The sequence below is a fragment of the Cydia fagiglandana genome, chromosome 20 (assembly GCF_963556715.1).
Source record: "Cydia fagiglandana chromosome 20, ilCydFagi1.1, whole genome shotgun sequence".
NCBI classification, from domain to species: Eukaryota; Metazoa; Arthropoda; class Insecta; order Lepidoptera; family Tortricidae; genus Cydia; species Cydia fagiglandana.
Genome location: NC_085951.1, coordinates 7,837,677 through 7,860,892, shown reverse-complemented (window position 1 = coordinate 7,860,892; position 23,216 = coordinate 7,837,677). Strand labels below are relative to the sequence as shown.

At 37.2% G+C, this 23,216-nt stretch overlaps 1 protein-coding gene and 1 long non-coding RNA gene across 3 annotated transcripts in view; one reads left to right on the top strand and one right to left on the bottom strand.

The window, feature by feature from the left end:
- The window catches only part of LOC134674520 (rabphilin-3A), a 92,043-nt gene that overhangs the window by 19,308 nt on the left and 49,519 nt on the right, over positions 1-23,216 (bottom strand). For both annotated transcript variants that reach the window (XM_063532616.1, XM_063532617.1), the window contains exon 5: positions 13,118-13,246. In XM_063532616.1, the coding sequence (XP_063388686.1) occupies positions 13,118-13,246 (129 nt within the window). The remainder of the gene's footprint in view (positions 1-13,117; positions 13,247-23,216) is intronic.
- The window catches only part of LOC134674585 (uncharacterized), a 254,701-nt gene that overhangs the window by 209,948 nt on the left and 21,537 nt on the right, over positions 1-23,216 (top strand). The gene's annotated exons all lie outside the window — the stretch shown is intronic.

Below are 23,216 nucleotides of genomic sequence, written 5' to 3'. Positions count from 1 at the left end.
TCAGATGAAAATATTATTATATAAGTAGTCAATTTCGTGTGTGATATTCCGCCAGGCGAAGTCCAGGTCCAGCGACTTTGAAGTTTTTTTGAGAAAGAAGGAATTACTTATCTACGTTCATGTTTCGACCAAAGGCAAATGGAATAGACCTAGAACTACGGTCGTTTCTGCTGCCAAGGCCATATGTGGTCCGACTATGTATGTGTGCTTGATCTGACTTCACCAAGGATAATGGTCCATGTTTCCTGCTTTTCATCAGTAGATTTATTTAGAGGGTCATAATCTCGTAATACTCTTCAATCTTATCATCGCAATGTGTAGATGTTGATACGTAGGCTTTGATTGCGGTTAAGGTAGGTATATAGCTTTGGGATTTGGGATATGCTTAACGTCAACACAGCCACCTTGTCGGAGTAATTTGATAATCCGACAATGTTGTCCTGCCACTTCTTTTTGACGACAAAGCGTGTGGGTATCTTCCGCCGGGTAGTTTCAAAGTAGCGCCAATAACAGAAAAACTAACGGAAAAACGTCTGAGGTGGTACGGTCATGTACAGAGGCGTCCTGTAGACTACATGGTTAAGGTAGCGCTCGATATTTCAACGACGAAGCGAGGACGTCGAAGACCACCTGCTACCTGGCTGACGACGGTTCAGCGAAACCTGAAAGACCTCAATATAGACGCCGACGTTGCACTCAATCGTGCAGAATGGAGGAAAAGAACAGGGAAGGCCGACCCCAAGTAAATGAGAACCAAGCCTAGCAGGATGATGATGACGTGGGTATCTTCCGCCCGGGGATTCTTCGCACCCCTTTACACAGGGTACTTAGCGCCGTAACGAGGAGTCGTACATGTCAAATGAGATTGGGCCATAAGCCCACCATGCTGGTTCAGTGCGGGTTGGTGGATCGCCAGAGGCTTGTTTGGTATTCCACAGGGTGACCACGTGCAGGAGAGGCTGGTCTGGGGTCCGTTACATAACATTCGGGCCCCTTGCATCGCATCCCCCAAATATTATCCTCCCCTTTGTTTATTTACTTTGGTAATTTTTGATCGTAAAAATATAGCCAAACAAAACAAGCTAAGAATACTCTAGTTTTAAAGAAAAACTAGTCTTATTTGCTAATTTTTTAAGACTGAAAGTCGCTTACTTTAGTAAATATTAATTAACATCCATGTAAAATGATTCTATTTGCGCTTTTTCTTTGAAATAAACGTTAAGTTATATCAAATAACTGGATATAGTGTCACTGTTCCATAAATTGAATCAATATTGCGAAGTCGTCATGTGACATTAAGCAAAACTAAACGGAATAGTGACATTACAATTTTCTTTTAATTGAATTATCTTAGAAATTAAACAAAAAAAACACAGTTTACTCAAATGACTCACAAGATTAGTTTAAAATCTAACTAAATATAGCAAAAAACTCTTTCTTTTATCTCTAGTACGGCAGTTTTAGACGTTTGAAGATTTCGAAAATTTTAAAGCTCTGTACCCAAAAAACACGTTTTTCGCTTAATGACACTGTGTTTCTCAAGGAGCGATATATCAACATTTCCATGGAACATATTGAGGTGAGTACCTACTTTCAGTATCTATCTGTAAATGGTTTACTAGGAAAATGGGTTTACTAAATCGATGTAAGGTGTATTTGGGTAATTCCGACTAGGTACTTCAAGCTGTCGGCTAATTCCGAAAATCACCTATAATGTCTTCATATTTCGGGTAATCCCAAGATTACCCGACATTCATGTTGTCGGGACATGCGATAAGGCCGCTAAAGAGCGAACTCTGTGTTGTTACCTCTGTCTTCATGTATTATTACCTATGTGTCTCTCTCTGTATAAGTGTATGTAATGTACACGTACAGTCATCAGCAATAGTATCTTACACAACTAGGGCCGCAAAAATATATGACGCGCTCTTATTGCGCTTCAAGTAAGAACGTGTCACATATTTTTGCGGCCCTAGTTGTGTAAGATACTATTGCTGATGACTGTACCTATGTGTGTGTTTTATTGAGGTTGTGCAATAAAGAGGATTTGTATTAAATTCTAATCAGAAGACTTTATCAAAATTTTTAATTGAAAGTAATTTAAAGATCTAATTAGTCATAAAAAAGCTTATAAATATAGCTTTAATTCACGACTCAAAAATAGCCATATTTACCAAGTACCCATATCGATGCGGGCTTAGCAAAACACCATGTTTAGTTATGTAAAACTTTAGTAAACGTTTATCAGATCCAAACAAATCCTTCGTTAAAAATAGAAGTATACGTAATGTAAACGAATTTACTATGAAGATAAGTAAAGGTAAAATACTGGACTTTGAAAATACTTTATTTAATCAAATTAATTACAAAATTACAAAATACGTTATAACTTATATACATCAAGTAACCCTAACGACAGTCGCTGGAACAAGAGGGCTCTGAAGGTCGTGCAGCCCCTTTTATCGGCTCGGTATCCCCACCGAAGTCTGCTGCCACTCCAGGTAGACAGGGCGGCGGCTACCTGGTCCTATGACGTAGCTCTCCGATAGATGGCGCTGTAGCGGCTCCTCGTAGTGTCTTCGTAAGCCGCTAGGTGGCGCTTCCAGCGCTTGGCGCCATGGTTGCCAACACGGCCCTCCTGCACGGGGCCCGCCTCGGGCACCTCACGAGTTAAGATGGGATGCTGTAACACACCAACATCATTATTAGCATATATTGTTCATTTATTTGTCGGAAAACATCTCGACTGGCAAAGTTTCCTCATTACTCCATTCAAGTCCCGAATTCCAGGCACCGACTAAAGGGCTGTAGCCGCACTTAGTTTTTAGGCCTTTATACATCGGAATAACTTGCACTTAAAGGGCATTTCGCCGCACTTAAGATTTTCAAGCTTAACTTGGATGGCAGTTATGATACAAATATTTGCACGTCTTAATGATTCCGTAAACAATGCATTTTATCTTGACTCGCCCTAAAACATATAATTTTAAGTTAAACTGTAGAAATCAAGTTTCTATTTATTTTATTAGAATCGTTTTATTTTCCTTGCCAACACGGCAAATCAAAACTATAGGCATGCAAAAAAAAAATACATTACAGTTACTCTTGTATTTTGGAATAATCGCGTTTGTAAAATATTGTAAATCTTAGCAGCAAAACAAAACTTAATAAAAACCAAATAAAAAAAATATATAAAAGTTATTAGACAATAAATGGCCACAATACATACTTTTCATTTGATTAAGCTAGGTCCCAATCATCAATTTTTATCCATGGTTTTATATTCTCTGCCGACGTAATGCCAGTATACTTTTTAGCGGTCCTCTCACTACCTTTTACATCCGTCACCTCGTATCTATCGTTACCCAATACTTTCTTAACTTGAAATGGACCCTTGAATGTAGGTAACAGTTTTCTACTTTTGCCGTCATTATTTTGACTTTGGATTTTGATTAAAACCAAATCACCCTCAGTATACTTTCGTGCTTTGATTCTTGATCGATCGAATCTCTGCTTTTGTGCTTCAGCGTCAGCTCTAATATTTTCATCAACTTTCTCGCGCAACTTTGTCACGTCTAATAATTGTTGAGAGTCATTATCCGGGGCTAAACTATCACTATCCATGCGCAATCGGTAACCGAAAAATACCTCGCTCGGGACAGCTTTAATTGTCTTATGGAATGTAGTATTCAAGCCCTGCTGTAAAGGTTTGATATACTGGTCCCACCTATCATCTGATGTATCCGCGCCGATTGTTTTTAAGGCCTCTAAAATTGTTTTATTGAAACGTTCCACTTGTCCGTTTGAACGTGGCATCCCTGTTGCTATAGTGTGCAAATGAATGTTTTTACTTAAACAATATTCAACGAATTCGTTCGAAGTGAAACATGACCCAGCATCCGTTATTATTCTCTTAGGGTTACCGAACGATTTTGAAATGTTTTCCAACTCTTTTATTGCACAAGATGATTTTGTCGATTTCACAGCAGAGATAAAAACAAATTTTGTAAATGCATCAACGACTACCAGTAAATACTCATTTTTAGTTTTAGTTTTCACAAAAGGGCCTAGGTGGTCTAGATGTAGTGTGTGAAACGGTTGAGCGTATTTGGGAAGTGGATATAATTCTCCTTCTTTAGGTCCGCCTTTGTTTTTATAATAAATGCAGTTTAAGCAGTTCTTTATGTATTTTTTTACAACGTGTCTCATTCTTGCAAACCAATATTGATTTCCTATTCGCTCAACCGTTTTGTCTAGAGAGAAATGCCCCAGGTCGTCGTGATTACATTTAATTATTTGCCAAATACATTTTTTTGGCACAACCCATCGACGACCGTGGGCAGTTCTTCTGTACACTTTTCCACCTAGTAATTCATATTGGGAAAAAATAGTTTTATTGCTAGCCAAGTCGCCCGATTCAATAATGCTTTTAATTTTTTGTAATTCTGGATCCTGTAATTGTACCGAAAGCAACCAATCTGATTCCGTTATAGACATAATGACCTCAGTTTCCGATTTTTCTCCGGATGGCACTGGGTTGCGACTTAATGCATCCACGTGTTGCATCCGAGTTCCTTCGCGATGCACGATTTCAAATGAAAATTCTTGCGTGGATAGCACCCAACGGGCAATCCGGGGAATTATCTCTTTTTTTGACAGGGCAAATCTAACTGCATTGCAATCGGTGACAATTCTAAAAGTTGACCCCAATAGGTATAGCCGGAATTTTTGCAAGGAACAAACGATCGCCAAAAGTTCCAATTCGAAAGAATGGAATTTTTTTTCATCTAAAGTAGTCTGTCTACTATAAAAATGTACAGGTTTTTCACCTTCGTTTGTAACTTGCATTAGTATTCCCGCGATGCCATCTCTACTCGCATCTGTATATAACACGTTTTCTTTGTTAGGGTCGAACATTGCTAAAACGCTATCTGACGTTAATCTATTTTTAAGCAACTGAAACGTCTCATCATGAACTGACTTCCACTCCCAAGTAGTGTCATTTTTCAATAATTTAGTTAATGGGGCCGAAATTAAAGCACAGTCTTTAATGAATTTCCTGAAATAATTTATCAAGCCGAGAAATTGCCGCAGTTGATGGACGGTTTTAGGAACGGCAAATTTGTGTACAGCTTCTAACTTCTTCTCATTTGGCATAACGCAATCTGGTTTAATTTTATATCCGAGAAAATCAATCTCTTTTTTGAAAAAGTGACACTTCTTTAGGTTTAAAGTCAGTCCGTTTTCTTTAAATATTTTTAGAACCTCCTCTAGAAGTTTCAAATTTTCCTCAACTGTTTCAGTTACTAAATAAACGTCGTCTAAGTAAAGAATAACATTTCCGAATCGTAAATTCCCCAAAACCTTATTCATCATGCTTTGAAAACAGCTAGGTGCATTGGCCAGCCCGAATGGAAGTCTTAAAAACTCATAATGCCCGTCTTCTGTAACGAATGCGCTTTTAGAAATTGATTCCTCACTCATCGCGATTTGATAGTATCCGCTTTTCAGGTCTAAACTTGTAAAACATTTATGGCCTTGAAGTCTGTCTATCAGTTCCTCAATCCGTGGCATGGGATACTTGTCCTTAACTGTAATTTTATTCAAAGCCCGATAGTCAATGCAGAGCCTTTTTTCTCCATTTTTCTTGTTAACAAGCAAAGCTGGGCTTGCATACGGCGATTTACTTTCCCGAATAATATTATTTTCCAAAAGTTCATTTACCATCTCCCGAATTATTTTTCGATCTGGAATGGAGGCTCTAAAAGGTCTGCACTGAACTGGTTGAGGACTGGTTACATTAATTGTCATTTCATGACCGTTGACTTTACCTAAATCTTTAATGTTTGACGCAATACAACCGTCATACTTTCTGAAAAGCGCTATCAATTCATTCTGGTGAGAATCAGCATCTAACTCAAGATCGGTCACTGTATTACAGAATTCCTTAAATGAAGACGCATAATCAAACTTCAATGAATTCCCTACTCGCGAATACATTAAATCATCGCGTTCGGTCACGTTCCTGCCAATCAGTATGTCATAATCTGCTAAATCGTCCATAATGTAAAAATCTATTCCTGTCAAACGAACCGCATCGATTTTCAGATCAACTGTTATCTTGTACGTAACTGTATCTGTATTTTGCATTTTATAGCCATGCAATGTAACAGGCAAGGGCAGCTTAATTTTCTTTAAGTCCAGATTTTTAACCAAACATGAAGAGATCAGTGAACAACTACTACCCGAGTCGACAAAAGCTTCATGTTCAAAATCGTTAATACGAATATTCTTTATAAATTTGTTCCGCGGATTGGGGGTAGACACGAATTTTGTTTCTTGTTTCTCTATTTTAACTGCATTCTTTTTATGATAACATTCAGATTCAGAGTGTCCTTGCTTGTTACAGTAACTGCATTGCTTTTTATTTGTCAGTTTATTAACAACAACATCACAATTTGCTTTTGTATGATTACCGCCACAGTTATAACATTTGATCTGTTTTCGTTGCTGCGTGTTATTATTACGCGCGGTGGTGGATCGATCAGATACGTTAGGTGAAACTGAAGACCCAGATGAAGAAACGTTCTGACTTGTCGACGACTGCGTTTCACTTTTTGGTGGAACGTCACGAGAAATCGCGCCTACATTTTTCGCGTTTTTCGATGGTTTATACACGCGACCATGTAAGTAACTTGCTAAATTGTCACAAGTTCCGAAATTGGTAGCTTCGATCGCTGCTCCTATACCGCAATCTCCTATATTACCCACAATAATAGAAATTATATCTTGTTCCGAAAAACCCAACGATAACCTATCAATTTTGCATTTCTGTTCAAAAAAGAACTCGTACAGAGATTGATTATCGTTTGGTTTGTTCTCAACAATTTCCTTTAGTAAGTCAAACATGTTTCGACGCCGTTGAAAACTAGATGTTAACTTTCTATTCCAATCCTCCCATTTCCACGAGGGCCAAGAACAATCGGTGCGCAAGAGAGAATCGTACCATACTTTCGCGGGGCCTTTTAATTTGTTTAAAGCCTGAAACCTGATCATTTCATCCTTCCATGAAAAAGTTCGCGCGTAGTTCATGATTATGTTGAGCCAAGCACACACGTCATCATTTAGTGGATTAAACTCCGGTATCATATTATTCAAGGTAGGAGCATTATTTGTACTCACTGTTTGGGTATCAGCTTTACGTGATACCTTATTTCTCTTTGGTGGTGGAGGTGACGGAGTCCTCTCGGTAGACACGCTAATGGCGCTCGATGAACTTGACCGTTGCCGCTTCCGTTTAGATTTAGAGCGTTTACTACGCTTACCCATTTGGACGAAGGTAAGAACACTTCTGATGTAAACGAATTTACTATGAAGATAAGTAAAGGTAAAATACTGGACTTTGAAAATACTTTATTTAATCAAATTAATTACAAAATTACAAAATACGTTATAACTTATATACATCAAGTAACCCTAACGACAGTCGCTGGAACAAGAGGGCTCTGAAGGTCGTGCAGCCCCTTTTATCGGCTCGGTATCCCCACCGAAGTCTGCTGCCACTCCAGGTAGACAGGGCGGCGGCTACCTGGTCCTATGACGTAGCTCTCCGATAGATGGCGCTGTAGCGGCTCCTCGTAGTGTCTTCGTAAGCCGCTAGGTGGCGCTTCCAGCGCTTGGCGCCATGGTTGCCAACAGTAAAACCCCTCATTATGCATTTGTAATGCTTCTATCTATTAAGCCTTGAGCCTTTAATGTCTAAATTTAGCTTTATCGTCGCTATTTGGAATCATCAGCCCTTGAATTTATTCAGGCGTAGTTAACGAAATGTTTTGGTCGTTTTCGGAATAGTTAGAAGTAAATATAGGTACTTAACATTACCTACCTACTCACCTATAAAGATTAGGTATCAAAACACGTCGCGTTTCTTATTTATGACTTAATATTTATTTGATGTAGGTATACCTACGATCTGCCAAAATAAATTGATTGTATGGATTTATTTATGTGACAGTAACATCACATGTATCGTTACGAATACCTATCGTCTAGAACTAACAAATGACTAGATCAAATGAATATCAACTTTTCTCAAAAATGGACGGCAAACTTGACTTTGCCGTCTAAAAAATAGGTCGCGAAGCGCGTAGTTCATGGTCAGTCAAAAATTAAAAAGTTAAAAACATTGCAGTCTCGATTTTGGGATTGCAATGTTGCATACAAATTCCATTATTTGTCGAGTTCCAAACTTTTTAAAATTTGAAATAGCCATATCAAATGAAGGCACAGGCCCATTAAACAGCCAAACAGATGATTAGTACTGCGACTATTTAGCTGTCTCAAATAGGTTGGCGTATTTTCGGCAGAAAAATACACTTCTATTTTTTTATTAAAAAAATAAAAAGGCGGCTAGGGCTTGTTTCTGTGAAAATGTATACGTAAGAACGTTGCTTTTGTAAAATATTTCTATGATATTTATATTTATTGCACCATTTTTGAGAAAAGCACTATACAGGGTGATTCAGGAGACGTGAGCAGGATTAACAGTGCGCTTTTTGTAAATTAAAAGCAACTGTTTCGTATCAGTATTAGTGAGATTAACGTTAATTTTCTACTCGTGTTGAAAAAAAAAATTAATAAATTTATTTACGACATGCATGGTCACCCTAAAATTAGAATACTAAACTACCGATATTCTGTGTCAAATTCAATGTCATCACTGTCATCACAGTCTGGTTACTTTTGAAAACTCGTATCTCACTCAAGTTTGACAGTTTATTTTCTTCGTAATCAAAATGCTGTCATTATGGTTAAAGAGGTTTTATGTTTATTAATTAGGTCTTGTAGGGTAACCATGATTGTAGAAAGAGTTAAATTTGTCCTCACCAAAAAGTTAAAAATAGAAAAAAGTGTAGTTGTTTCACCTAAATACGACGGTGATCGATCAATTATCAGTTACTGAGTGTGCAGGATTAGTCCTGCTCACGTCTCATGAATCACCCTGTATATGACTCGGCTGGAAGGCTATACTTGCTGGCTTCGGATTCAATTAAACGGACTCCCAAGGTCGTCCGTTTAAAATGAATCCTCAGCCTGCAAGTAGCTACTTCCGAGCCTCGACAATAATGTACTATTAATTGACATCGGCGCTAAGTACAAGTTTATTAGCTTTTTTGGTTTTTGAATACCCTGACTTGACTGACTATTATAACTACTTGAAACTATAATGTTAAGTTGTGAGTCATAAAAACTCATCATGAAAATGAGTTTCCTAAGTAAGAAGTTTCCTAAGAACTAACTGAACTTAAAGTTAAATAACTTTAGCCTTTAACCTCGTGCCGCCCACCATACAAAATTATAGCCAAGGAAATTAGAATCTTGTTGTATTTTCAATTGGGTTCATTTTCATTTGTTCGAAAATTTTACGAGACAGATGAAATGCTACCTACTTTCTTTTCTACTTTTACTACATTCCATCGAAACTGAGTGTACATCCTAATGTACATTGGGCGGCACGAGGTTAAGTATTTAAATATCTCTCGATCATATTAAATATCTTAAGAACGGGTCACTCACGTATTTTAAATCGAAAAACGCTCGACATGTTTCACTCCGTACCGAGGAGTGTCATCACGAGCTTCCGTTGGAACATGTCGAGCGTTTTTCGACTTAAAATACGTGAGTGACCCGTTCTTAAGATATTTAATATGTCTGTGTCTCACGGAAGTTTTGATATTAAAATCTCTCGATCATATTCGACGAAGATTAAACATGGTTAAACTCACAATTAGAGATGCAACGGATAGTTGTTTGGCCGGATACCGGATAACGGATATTCGGCCTAAACAACGGCCGGATATCCGGTATCCGGCCGCCGAATATTCGGCCAGCGGAACTATACCTACATTTCGGTTAGGTGCGCATTCTGCAGGTTTTACCTGTTTCTCAGTAAACGTTCGCGCGGACTAATTTCTATGCACGAAATGACTGCGCGTGCAAGTCAGTGGAATGATTAAATTATTTTAATATAATAAACAAGTACCATTATGACCGTGTCTGTTTCTTAAATCCAATTGATTTACTCCGAAATCAAGCAATGTTACTATCCGGTATCCGGCCGGATAGTAGGTCACTATCCGGTATCCGGCCGGATAGTAAAATAATGGCCGGATAGGCCGGATACCGGATAGTAACCGGATATCCGGTGCATCTCTACTCACAATAGTCTATTGAATTTATTGAAACATAATGACTCGTGTCAGGTGATGAAAAATAATTTGATGTCCGTGTTCATTTCAGAACAAAGCCAACAGATATCCAACGTACAATCCGTTTGAGTGATTTCTTGAAACAATCCGCCGGCCTTTGTTTCGTAATGGTATTGTCCTATTTATGTACACTGTACATACTCGTATATGACCGTTTCCAGCGTACTTAACTGTGAATTTTTTTTCTAGGCTATTGAAATTACGGTAATTTGATCGGCCTATAATATGGCGGCGGCTATTGTTCTTGTGACTCTTTATATTCTGTGTATCACTACACCTTATAATTTAAACAAAGTCCCCCGGCGCGTCTGTCTGTTTTTGTGTTTGTTCGCGATAAACTCAAAAACTACTGAACGGATTTTCATGCGGTTTTCACCTATCAATAGAGAGATCCTTGAGGAAGGTAGGTGTATAATTTGTTAATCCGTGTGAAGTTGGGTAGCTTGTAAAACTATAAATAAGGGATCGTTGATTAGGGTAATACATATACCGGGTGTGGCCTGTAACACGAGCAAATAATTAAAACATAGATTGTACTCCACAAACGGTGACACTTTTGTTCAACAACTTTTAAAAATTATGAAGTATTTAGACTCCCTATTTTAATACAAAATAAATATTATCTTCAATGGACGCCATCGCCACGCCATTATCATTGTGATTGACGTTGCTTGTCACGCCTTAAACATAACAAAATTCGCAATACATTGCGTCTTAGAATAAACTTTAAAGTGTATTAAAAATCAAACCACAAGTTATATTTAAAAGTCGCCGAACAAATGTTGATCAGTGTGAGGTGTGCAGCCTACAGTTTAATTTTTTGCTAATTTTATAGGCCACACCCGGTATATTGCCTTTGCAAGGTAAAGTCGTTGTTTCGTTAGGATGCCCCAGGCCCGAGCCTTTGTGAAATGAAAGGTCGGGAAATTCATGGGCTTCATGGCAAATAAAACAATGGCTGTATAAAGAAGTCTATTGTAAAACGGTTTATGAAACAATGATTGAAGTTCTAACGGTACAATTGTATTTAATAAGAAGGAATCAATTCGTTAAAAAATGTATTTCACTGATTCCACGTATGAAAACTAAGGGGCTTCCCCACGCCAATGACCTTCGATCTGAATCCCTTAGTTTCCTAATGTTTTTTTGTACCTAACTTATTATATTAATAGCAACGGCTTTAAGCAATATAGGTAGTATCCCATACTTAATTCAAAGATCATTGTCTTGGCATCTTGAAGTTCGTTTTAACACGGACACGGCTCGGTCTAACGTGAGTCATCCTTAAAGGATGACAGCCATTCGTTGGGAATAAGACAAACACCACGTCAAATTAAAACCGATAGTCTTGCATCAAAATAAATAGCTACTCTAGCTATCAGAACGAACCGTTTTTATTTCCTACATAAAGATTCGTCTTTAAGTCTTTAAGTGCCTTTAAACCTGGTACTCCTGTTTGCAGTTTTAAATGAGAAGGAGGCAACTATCATTTTACAATCTTAAGGAATGTCGTATTAAAAATAATATCAACTAGTAATCCAATCCTATGTACAGTCAGCCAAGAAAGTGGTCTACCACACCGAAAAAAATATTTTTCTACAATACTACCAGAACGTATAGTAATTAAAAATATAGTTATATCCACTGAAATCCGGTAGTAATAACAAAAAATGTTGTATCGTGTAAAACTTGTTTTTTAAACATCACTGTTTAATTCTAGTTAAATGCAATTTAGTCCTGCTTACAACTTGTTGTACATGTAAAGATGCAAGTCACTTGCAGCAAGTGTTGTAAATATTAAACGTTTGTCTCGTTAATAATATATGCATCGTAACACTAACTATTGATATGTAAAAATAAAGATACGAATGTACACGTTAAAAGTTATTTTGTTATGGTTACTATAATGCAATCAGATGATAGAGTCGACTGACCTATACCTACACCTGCTGTCTATCTCACACAAGTGACTTAAGAATGTTTCCGCCGAACGGGAAAAAACTTGGAACTTATCCATCTATTAAACCGCAAACTTGTGTCTTGGCTCCCTAATATCAGAGAGTGGACACGGATTAAGTAAGGCCCTTGAGCAACTGCTCAGATCGGTGGACGATAAGGAAAACTACAAAAAGCCAACTGCCAAGTTTCTCAAGAGTTTGCCCTTATAATATGTACTTATGTTGAGTGGCTGGCTATTTATTTTACAAAATGTAACTACTCAAAATAGTGATATGATATGATTTATTTATCTCACAACATAAGGTAGAAGTACTAGTGCTCGACGCTGCCATAGTATTCGACATGGGCACTTTATGTCAAAGTAATATAGGTTAAATTTGAACGGCGAAGATTTTTCTGTATTCAAATTTAATCCTTGTCACTTTGGCATAAAGTGCCCATGTCGAATACTAGTGCAGCATCGAGCACTAGTACTTCTACCTTACAATGTAACACATGGTAAATTATTAGGATTTTTTTAGATTCGTTAAAGCCGTTAAAGGGCATAATCGATATACTTACTATTATTTTTAAAGTAGACAATTTTGCCATCCTGTAAACTTGCTCTATAGTTCGTTTTTTTAGCATTAGAAAGAACTTGAGAGAAGGTAAGCGATCTTGACATGTCCTTTAATTGAAAAACGCTTTTTAAAAATCAGTAACTATTACTTATGAAAGCAGAAGAATATATATAATAGACATAGGTATTAGATTCATAAATGTTACATATTTGCCATAACTTATTTTTAAAATGTGTTTTTCAATTAAAAGACACATCAAGATTGTTTACCTTATTTCTAATGCTAAAAAAACGAACTATACAGATGAGAGAAGATACATATTATACTCACGTGAGGTGACTCATTGGACTTCCGGCTCTCACTGTTGCTGGGTTGCCTCGAGAAGGCAGGGGCATTGACGCTCAAGGGCGAGCCCGGCTCGGAGTCCGTCTTGCCTTCGTTGCTACTGTTGCCGCCGTCCTGCAAAACGATATCCATTTCAATTATTGGCACACCATCCTTACCAACATCATCATCATCTCCTCCTAGCCGTTTCCGACTAGCTGCTCTCAAATGCAGAAGTTGTCTGTTATCAAAAGTTTATTTGGAACTCTTCTTCCTTGCGGTATCCCGGCATTATGCCACGGCTCATGGGAGCCGCTTGATAACTAATCCCAGGAATTGACGAGGTACTAGTTTTTACGAAAGTAACTGCCATCTGACCTTCCAACCCAGAGGGGAAACTAGGTCTTATTGGGAATTAGTCCGGTTTCCTCACGATGTTTTCCTTCACCGAAGAGCAACTGGTAAAATCAAATGATATTTCGTACATAACTTCCGAACTTTCCGAAAACTCATTGGTACAAGCCGGGTGTTTGAACCCACGACCTCCGGATTGAAAGTCGCACACCGCTAGGCCGCCAGCGCAAAAGTTTATTTGGAACGAAAATGTTAATTAATAAAAGCTTTCAACAGTTTTCATCTCATCTCATCTCCTCCTATTCACAGCTTTTAAAGGTTGGTTAATTCCATCAACATTTAAGTAATTATTTTCCCGTGATTACAGGAATTTATTTCTAAGTAATATAAATACGGCTAGCGACAACGATTTCTCGACGCTGAATCCGCTTAAGGTGCTGTTATTTTACGTTTCTGTATTTAAATGAATTCTGAAACTGATTTGCCTACTTAAATACTTTGGAGCCACGTGTAACTAAGATTATTAATTTAGTCGCTGTAACATTGACTATCTAGACATGGTTCTATTTATTTTACTTCATAGTAAATCATAATGATACAGATTAAATGTAAGCTACTTTATTTAAGTTTCAGGGTCTTGTACTTAAGAGGCCCACTACAGTACGCCGGACGGTATCGGCCTGTCAGTTGTTCGGAACTGTCCAAATTTTGTTCTCCGATACCGTCCGGCGGACTTGGGCCAAATTCGACATGTACAACTCTCAGATTTCGCATCCACGTCAAATCAACAGTTGATTTTATTGCATACTGAGTGTTGATTCCATCAACGGTGGATAATATCATTTGGTACAACCAAAACTCAACTCTAAACTAAGAGTGGTTCGGTTTGGTTTGCTTGTCACCCTAACTGTGGATTGTTAATGTCAAATTTTGACATTGTACGTATTCGAGAACTTATGAATTTTCCCACATCAACGGGAGATCAACACGATACGTCAAACGTCGCTTGTCGAATAGGGGTCCTGTTAATCAGTGGGCCCCTTGAGATGTAGGTAAAAGTACCTAATTAATGTACCTACTAATAATTTTCATTCTATTGCTGATACCATATAAGAAGATGATGATGATGACAGGGTCGTTCTCTCATTTCGTGCAAATCGGTGATGTTCTCTCGATTTGAAAATTTCTTTTAAATTGTAAACTTTTGGGTTTCGTTAATATATGGATTCATTTATTAACACTTTTCTGCTAAAGGCACCTTTGTAACCTTAATACTTTTCATTTAATGAGGCTACTGGTAATGAACTACGCGCTGGTAATGAAATCGGCTGAGATGGTAATTTTATCAGTGGACGGTAATGAAACAAACTTATGAAATCAGACATAAAAAACGTTATTTCAAGAAAATTAACACCAATTAAAATCAGCAATATTAAAAACATGTGTCTTAAGCACTGCAGAGTTGATCAAACCGACTTGACATACACATGGGGTTGACAATCTCAACTTATAATGTTCAAGCTAGATGGTACATTTACCATTTACTTATCATTATAAATCGGGATTGTCAACCCCAAGTGCTTGTCAAGTAGGTTTAATCATCTGCGCAGCACATCCCGTAAGACATCGTTTTAAAATTTTCAAAAATTAGCATAGAAAAAATATACTTAAATCATTCGCGTTTTGAACATATATTAACTCCCATTTATAGACCTCCTATCTATCGCGAATTTATTTTATTACCTTTATTTCCCGACGTTCCGACACATGTTTCACTGATCGTGGTCGCAGCTGATTTCCCAGCAACATGTTAAAATAGAGATTTGTGCAACTACCCGATGAAAAGTGTTTGAAAAAGTTTTGGGTAAACAAACAATACAATCATTAACATTATGTGGAAAATTTGATGTCTACTTCAAACTTTTTCATACACTTTTCGTCGTGTAGTTGCACAAATCTCTGTTTTGACATTTTACTGGTAATAAAAGAAATTCACGATAGACCCATCTATAAATGTGAGTTAATAACTATATAGACAAAATAGCTTTAAAAACTATGTAACAAATGTAGCCATGAAAAGTTGTCATAAAACGTCTTCAAAGAAGTGTTTATTGTATAGAGGATAGTAGACAATGCACGAAAAACAGCGTTTCCATAAAAACGTAGTCCCAATTTCCTCTATGAATATTAATATTTTAGAAAATAGTTTTAAGTGGATGAATATTAACTATAGCTAAATAAATGTCTAAACTTCCGTGAAGGAGCCCAAGAAGGGTCTTTTTAGAATTACTCAAACGTGGTAGATTAACATGATATGAGATACCTTTGTTGAGTACTTTCGTCATACTCATATGCACGATAGCCGTTTAGGGCAGTCAATTGAAATATTTAAAATATATTATAAGTAATTATAACAATCTGACAAGTAGGCTTGTCGGATTGTTTCTTGTCACTCTTTCTTAAGATTAATATTTAATAATATTAAGGTTAACCCCATGTTTAGAAAGAGTACATTATTAATCTGACAAATAGGCTTGTCAAATTGTTATAATATATCTTTCTTAAGATAAATATTTATTAAATATTAATCACAGAAGTACTCAACACATGACACAAGTAGAGGTTACAGAGCGGCAAGTTTATAAATAAATCCAAAACTCCCCGGTTGGGCTTCCCTATTATCACATACAGTTTTAAATATTTATAACAACGTAATATTTATAATAACTAAGCCTCTTTCTATTAAATGCACTGCCTTTAATATATTATTATCATTACCTTCTTAAGTCGTTCATTACCTTCCCCAGTAAAATTGGAAGGAAAAGAAGTGAATGAAACTGATATGAATGAAATTTTGGTAGTTTTTGTCGCCTACATCAGTTGGCATCAGACCTTAATTTTGCAGAATAAACCATCTGAAAGGCAACCCTAAAACACATCATTAAGTATAATTATAATAATGTACACTTGGTACTTACTGTATAAATCACGCGATGGTGATGAAGACTGACGAGAACCACACCCCTTCCCGACACGAGAGAACGTAAATATTTTCGCTAACAGCGGCATACGGGCGTCCGCTACGAGAGCACGTGGCCAACTGATTGATGAGCAATGTATTGCGTCGGCGGTAGGTGCTATTTACCCTTGCTATATAGCAAAATACAGCTAATCCATTTCTCGCGTCGGTAATGAAGAAATTACTTGAACAATACACTTATAAGGCTGTATAGTTATTATTATTAATTTCTACCTTCTAATATTATATGATTTAAAACACAACTAAATTAGTCATTTATTGAACCACCAAAGAGTTTTCTATTTTTATTATCTTAAGGTTAAAATGTAGGTCAACGTTATATCTTCACGCATTACATGTAGAGATGAATGAAAAAATTGGGTGTTTATTGTACATATAAAGAAAATACCTACCTTTTTAGAATTGTTCATTGGAGAGACATATACTTTAGGCCCTATGTTACAACCTTGCATTAACAGATATTCGAAAACGCCACCACATTTTTGGTAAATTTCCGAAAACACCGATTTGCACGAAATGCGAGAACGACCCGACAATGAAAACACGTAAGATAATAAATATGACACGCTTGTACCCGAATGACTTTAGCAACATTGTTTTAATGTTGCATTTTTAATGTAAGTAATGATAGTAATAACCTAATGATTTTCCGGAACGAAATTATTAAATTACGTTTACTATTTTTTATACCTACATAGCGCCACTGTTGCAAAGGCTTACGGCTTGGGGGTTACGCTCCTGTTTTGATTCGCTGGTGCATTTCATAATTTCCGGACAGGATATGAGGCCTGTTGTGAAACAATTTATATCTTGTGATGCAAACGGAAGTCTCTTTTTAATAAAAAAGAGTTAGGAAAAGGTGTCTACTTACATTGGATGTATTATGAGTAGGAAGTATTTACCTTTGTTGGAACATTGGTAGAGGAAATAAAAGCGATTTTTATATAAAGTCAGTTTTAGCTGTTAGGTGTCCATGAATGTTAATTAATCTGGTTAATGAGTCCAGGCCGGCACCACTATCGCGAACACAGGCCACAGTCAACATAACGGTGGAGCCTGTCCATTTGATTTCATTTGATTTGATCATCAATAGTATATTTAATTTATGAATAAATGATTTTGATCGCGAAAAAAAAAATATGACGAGCGAATTATTCAAATAAAACGAACAGACAACTCGCTTTTCATCTGCAGTAGGCTTCGAGCAACACGGAAGGGAGGCGGCATTCGCACTATTTCCCCTCTGCCGAGGTACAAGATTAGCGCGTCAATATAATCTAGCGCGGGTAATAAAACTAGTTGCACTTGGATTTTTCACTAGACCGAGTCCAGACGCGCGCGTGAACACTGCTGCACAAAAATGCCTGTTCTGCTCGGTTTTTTGTTATAAAAAGAGGTCGGGGACATCAAATTTACAAAAAGAAAGTGTTACATTTCACATGTAATATTTTTTTTTACATATCATACGTTTAATTACATTTAAATACAATTATTATATTTTAGTCTCAAGTAATTGTTGGATTTATCGATTTTGCTCGCTCAGTACAAATTGCGGATCGGTCGAGCGACAAATCCGACTTCTCATCTCTCAGAATACAATGACATACTTCAACGAAAATGTGTTAGTGTGCGTGTTGTGACACTAGTCACTCGTCCGTACACAAAAAGAGATCGAGGTTTGCAAGATTTGTCTTTGACGTGTGTCATTTTCTATGTATTTGTGTCGTCATTACAGAGGGCCTACCGCAAACCACATTCGACGTGTTGCCTCCCTGTCACACTTACGTATGAATTTACAAGTGCCATAGAGAGGCAACACGTCGAACGTGGTTCGCGGTAGGGCCTTTGATTGGATTTTGTATGTAAGTGTGTGAGAAGTGCGACTGTGTGCACCTTCCCCCCGCGAAAAATGGCAGAATGATTTGTACGGTGAGATATCGCTTGGGCCCCTCCCTTCCGACGTGTCGGAAGCCGGTGTTGCTCGAAGGCAGTAGGTATTGTATAAAAGGTACAGCTGTGGGACAAAAGCCGACATTTTTCCAGTACGCTAAGCATATTCTGACGTAACATGATAACCTATTGTAAAAATCTCGTATTAATTAGAGGTCCATAATAGTCAGACCCACTAGAAGGTGCCTTAAATTACTTATGTAGAAATAGACTTAAAGCGTTCAGGCGTGCGAGTCAATTTAGTTAAGTAAGTAGCGGTTCGATTCGGAAAATGAAATAGATCTCTACTAGACGTCAACAAGTTACGATATGGATAATTTAAAGATATTTGTAAGATAGATATGTCAAATTTGACGTTTCCGCGATTCTGGAGGTCCTCTTGAACGATTTCGACAAGTTATGACTTAGATATCCAAGTCACATCTAGTCGATATCTAATGTAAATCTAGTTGATCTCTATATCGTTTCTAGATCTTGTGATTATCTCGTTTCCCGAATACGCGTGTAGGTTCCTTTTATGTACATAGTAGAAATTAGGTACGAATAATTTTGGCTTTCCAATTAATAATTAATTTCAGATTTACGCCGGAAACTTGAGTTACCTAGGTACTCTCTGAAATGGCAGTTTAATACCAACAGATATGGGTAGTGTTAGGTAATAGTACATTTCGATGCTAGTGCGGAAGGTATGTCATTACTTCACGAGTACCGAGATATCTTGCCACGAGCCGCAGGCGAGTGGCAAGACTCGGGACGAGTGAAGAATGACATTTCCGCACGTGTATCGAACGACGTTTTTTAATACAGTTGCGAAAAAATAAGAAAAACATTGTTAATCGTACACTAAACAAAAGTGGTAACAGTGACAGCTCGGTTAGACGTCGTCTTTAAGTATATTATATCTATGGGCGTTTGGCAGCTATTCCGTTCCATTCAGTCAACTTATTAAGAACGGAATTTTCAATATTGAATATTAAAAAATAAACGTGTTATAATGATGAAGAGGTAAGTAATTAAATATGAAATATGTAATATTTTTCGTATTCTTACATTAACGGTAGGTTTTTATGCTGATTACGACGTTTAAAGGAAACTAATATTAACACTCATCAATAAGTAGTCGTGAATTGGAACAAGTATAAATTTAAAAAAATTGGAAAAGTAAAAAGCACTAGTTCGAGATAACCAACTTTCCGCACGCTAAACAGCTACGTAAAGTAGCACTTTTTGAGCAACTGTATTAAAAATGAAATTTAAGCAGTACTGTTTTATACTAGTAATTAATTAGTTAATTAGAACCTGTTATATATCTGTTGTGACAGAATTATGTCGGGATATTTACAAAGGGACCTATTCCCTACCTGTACCTAATTACCATTATTTATTAATATATACCATAGAACTTTTTAATATCTTTGTGATCTCTTCCGACCCTCAATATGTTCTAACAACTGTAGGTACCTACAGTTACCCCCCCCCCCTTTTTTTACGTTGGGGAAATGCGTTTACGCATGCCACCTGTTCCGTGGGAACCAGGGGGGATCACGGACTAACCAATGAAGGACTATACCGTCTAAAACCACCAACGAGTGCCGGCTCCGCCGGCACCGGCGCCGGTGCGCCCCGGCGGGAATAACTGACCCGTGCAAACAAGTTTCGCGTGTCGCATAGTTACGCCTTTGGCGCTCAGCTTGTAGCAAAGCAGTATCAGTGGTGTAGAGTTGGTTTTTACCCCCGGGCCGCCCTTGGTAGTTTTTAACTTTTTTATTTAGAAATAATCCGCACCTTCATGTGGTTTTCATGTGTCACCGATGCACCCCCAGCCCAGTCTAGGTTGGTAGCTACGCATTTAAGTAACTAGCTTGCAGCTTGCACCTAGGTTCGTCGAACTCCACTAAATCATTTAGGTGGTGTTTTTGAGCTCTAAATTTTAACACAATGAGTCCAGTCATTGATCGGTAACTTTAATAATTTATTAAAAAACTTTCATAAAGAGTTAAGAACGCTCACTTATATGTATAATATGTACATAAATAGATACCTCTTAGTGAAAGTATATTTTTTAAACATTTTACCTCTACCTTTTTGATTCGAATGCGGGGAACCAGTTTGGACACTTTTAGTAAAAGATACAATTTTATAAAAAGAAAATTATTTTTACTTTATTGCATTATACAAAAACGTAAAAAGGGTCACGTCAACTTCTGCCCCTTTTATTGTTGACTGAATTTTCGTTAAAAACATTTTCACAATATATGTAGGTACAGTCGCCATCAGATATATCGGAGCGGCCAAGGTGTTCACAATATCTGAACAGTGAACACGCACTCTAACGCCCTGACAATAGAGGCGTGTTCAGATGATTGTGAGCACCTTGGCCGCTCCGATATATCTGATGGCGATTGTACATACTTACCTACTCTTATAATTCGTCTACAGAAACACCAAGTCAGCTTGTGAAAGTCGTGGGGTGCAAAGAAAAGCAAGAAATTGCACTTAAGCCTACACAAAGGTTAGTATGAAACATACCCAAGTAGCACAGATAGCTCTATAACTACTCACTTTTAGTTCTATCTAACGCTCTGTGCGTATTAAGACACTTATAACAGCACACTCGTGGTCCTACAGTTGTATAATAGATTTCAGTGATATTTATATAGCTTAGGGCTGATTAAAAGCTGCATTACGGCTCTGAAAACTATCATTAATACGCAAAAAGTGATATAAAGGTATATTTGCTACGAACCTATACAGCTTTAAGGGTTATCAAATGCTTTAACCGTTATAAGGTCTGTTTAGTGGATAAAATTACGCCATGTGCTGTATAAGGAGGTAATTGTGGACTTTTATTACGTTGACTTATTAAGGGAGCACAAGTGAACTATTATGAAGCTAATAGACGTATAATGGAAAACATGTGGCACATTATACAGCTTTTCGCTTAACATGTTTACCGCTAAGCAGCTTTTATTACGCTGACTTTTAAGGGACCACGAGTGAACTAATATGAAGTCAATAGACGCATAATGGAATACCTGTGGCGCATAATACAGCTTATCGCTGAACGTGTTTACCGCTAAGCAGCTTTTATTACGCTGACTTTTTAAGGAAGCACGAATGAACTATTATGAAGCCAATAGACGTATAATGGAACATACGTGGCGCATAATACAGCTTATCGCTGAACATGTTTACCGCTAAGCAGCTTTTATTACGCTGACTTTTAAGGGAGCACGAGTGAACTAATATGAAGCCAATAGACCTATAAATGAAACATGTGGCGCATAATACTGCTTATCACTGAAGATGTTTACCGCTAAAGCAGCTTTTATTTTGCTGACTTATTATAAGGGAGAACGAGTGAACTGTTATGAAACCAATAGACGTATAATCGAACACATGTGGCGCATAATACGGCTTAGCGCTGAACATGTTTACCGCTAAGCAGCCTATTATACTACCATTGAGACTGTGGGTATAGCGGCTATTTAAACGTTCACAAGATACCTTATAACTGTTTAGAGGTTCACTAGTGTATCGAAAGAACGACTTGGACTTTATAGTGGTTCACTTAAGTATCTTAATCAGATATATAACAGTCGTATGCTGCATATTAGAATTTTAACGGTTCACGTTGCTTTTTAACATTGACCGCCATTTTATTGTATATAACCTACAAAATTTAAATTACTTTTCCAACTTTTAAGGGCAACAATAACGTTTTGTGCATGAGTTCTTAACCTAAATCATTAGTTTAGCACTTCCTATAACGTATTATTAACTTTTTATCTCATAATTCTGTCCAAACCACTAAAATACTTTTTACACAATAGCTTATTTATATCATTAATTTAAATAAATCCTGATTATTTTCGTGGCGCATTGAAATTTTCTTAGATAATGTATATATATAATGTCAATAAACTTGCATTCCCAAACATCTTTCTCACATTAATATATAAAAGATCATGTACTAACATTTAACTAAACACTTTAACAAAATGACTTATGGTGTTGTTGCGCTAAACGTTTTTGCTTCAATATAAATATGTTTTTTTAAGGCAGAGATGTAAAAGTATGTTAATAATTATCTTTTATTCAGCCCAACGTCAATCTTTCCCGGTATTAGGGCGCACATGTGACATATTAACTGAATAAAGGGTAACTGGTGGTCTCTTACCCAGTCAATATACACCTCTTATAACTCCTGTTACCCCTTATAATTCCATTAAATTGCTGCTACAATGCTCTTAAACAGCTATGTGAACTTAAGGCTGCATAATTTGTGCCCATTTAAGAGTTATAAAAGCTGAAAAGACGCTTATACAGCTATTATGCAGCTTTTATATTCCAGCTTCAAGCGTATTCGTACTTCATTATGCGGCTGCTATACAGCTAATCTGTGCTACTTGGGTATACAAGTAACACCGTATGCCCTGGGGCCAATTCGACTTGAAATAGAAGGCAACGTCGCTAAAATATTCAATTAAAATACAAAATTCAATTAAAGTGAATAATTAATAACCTTATATGTAGAATATCGCCATTTCTATGATAGGTAAGTTAAGAACACAACGTCTGATACTGAGTCGCTAATACCCAAATTGAGTTTGTATCACACGTGTGATACTAGGGCGTTTAAGTTACCGATGACTGAACTCAAACTATGCGCATTTTGGCTTGCATTAGCTTTGGCTTCGTGCACATTGCACAAAGGGTTAAATTCGAGACAACCCTGCACTGAAAAGGCTTCACATGATA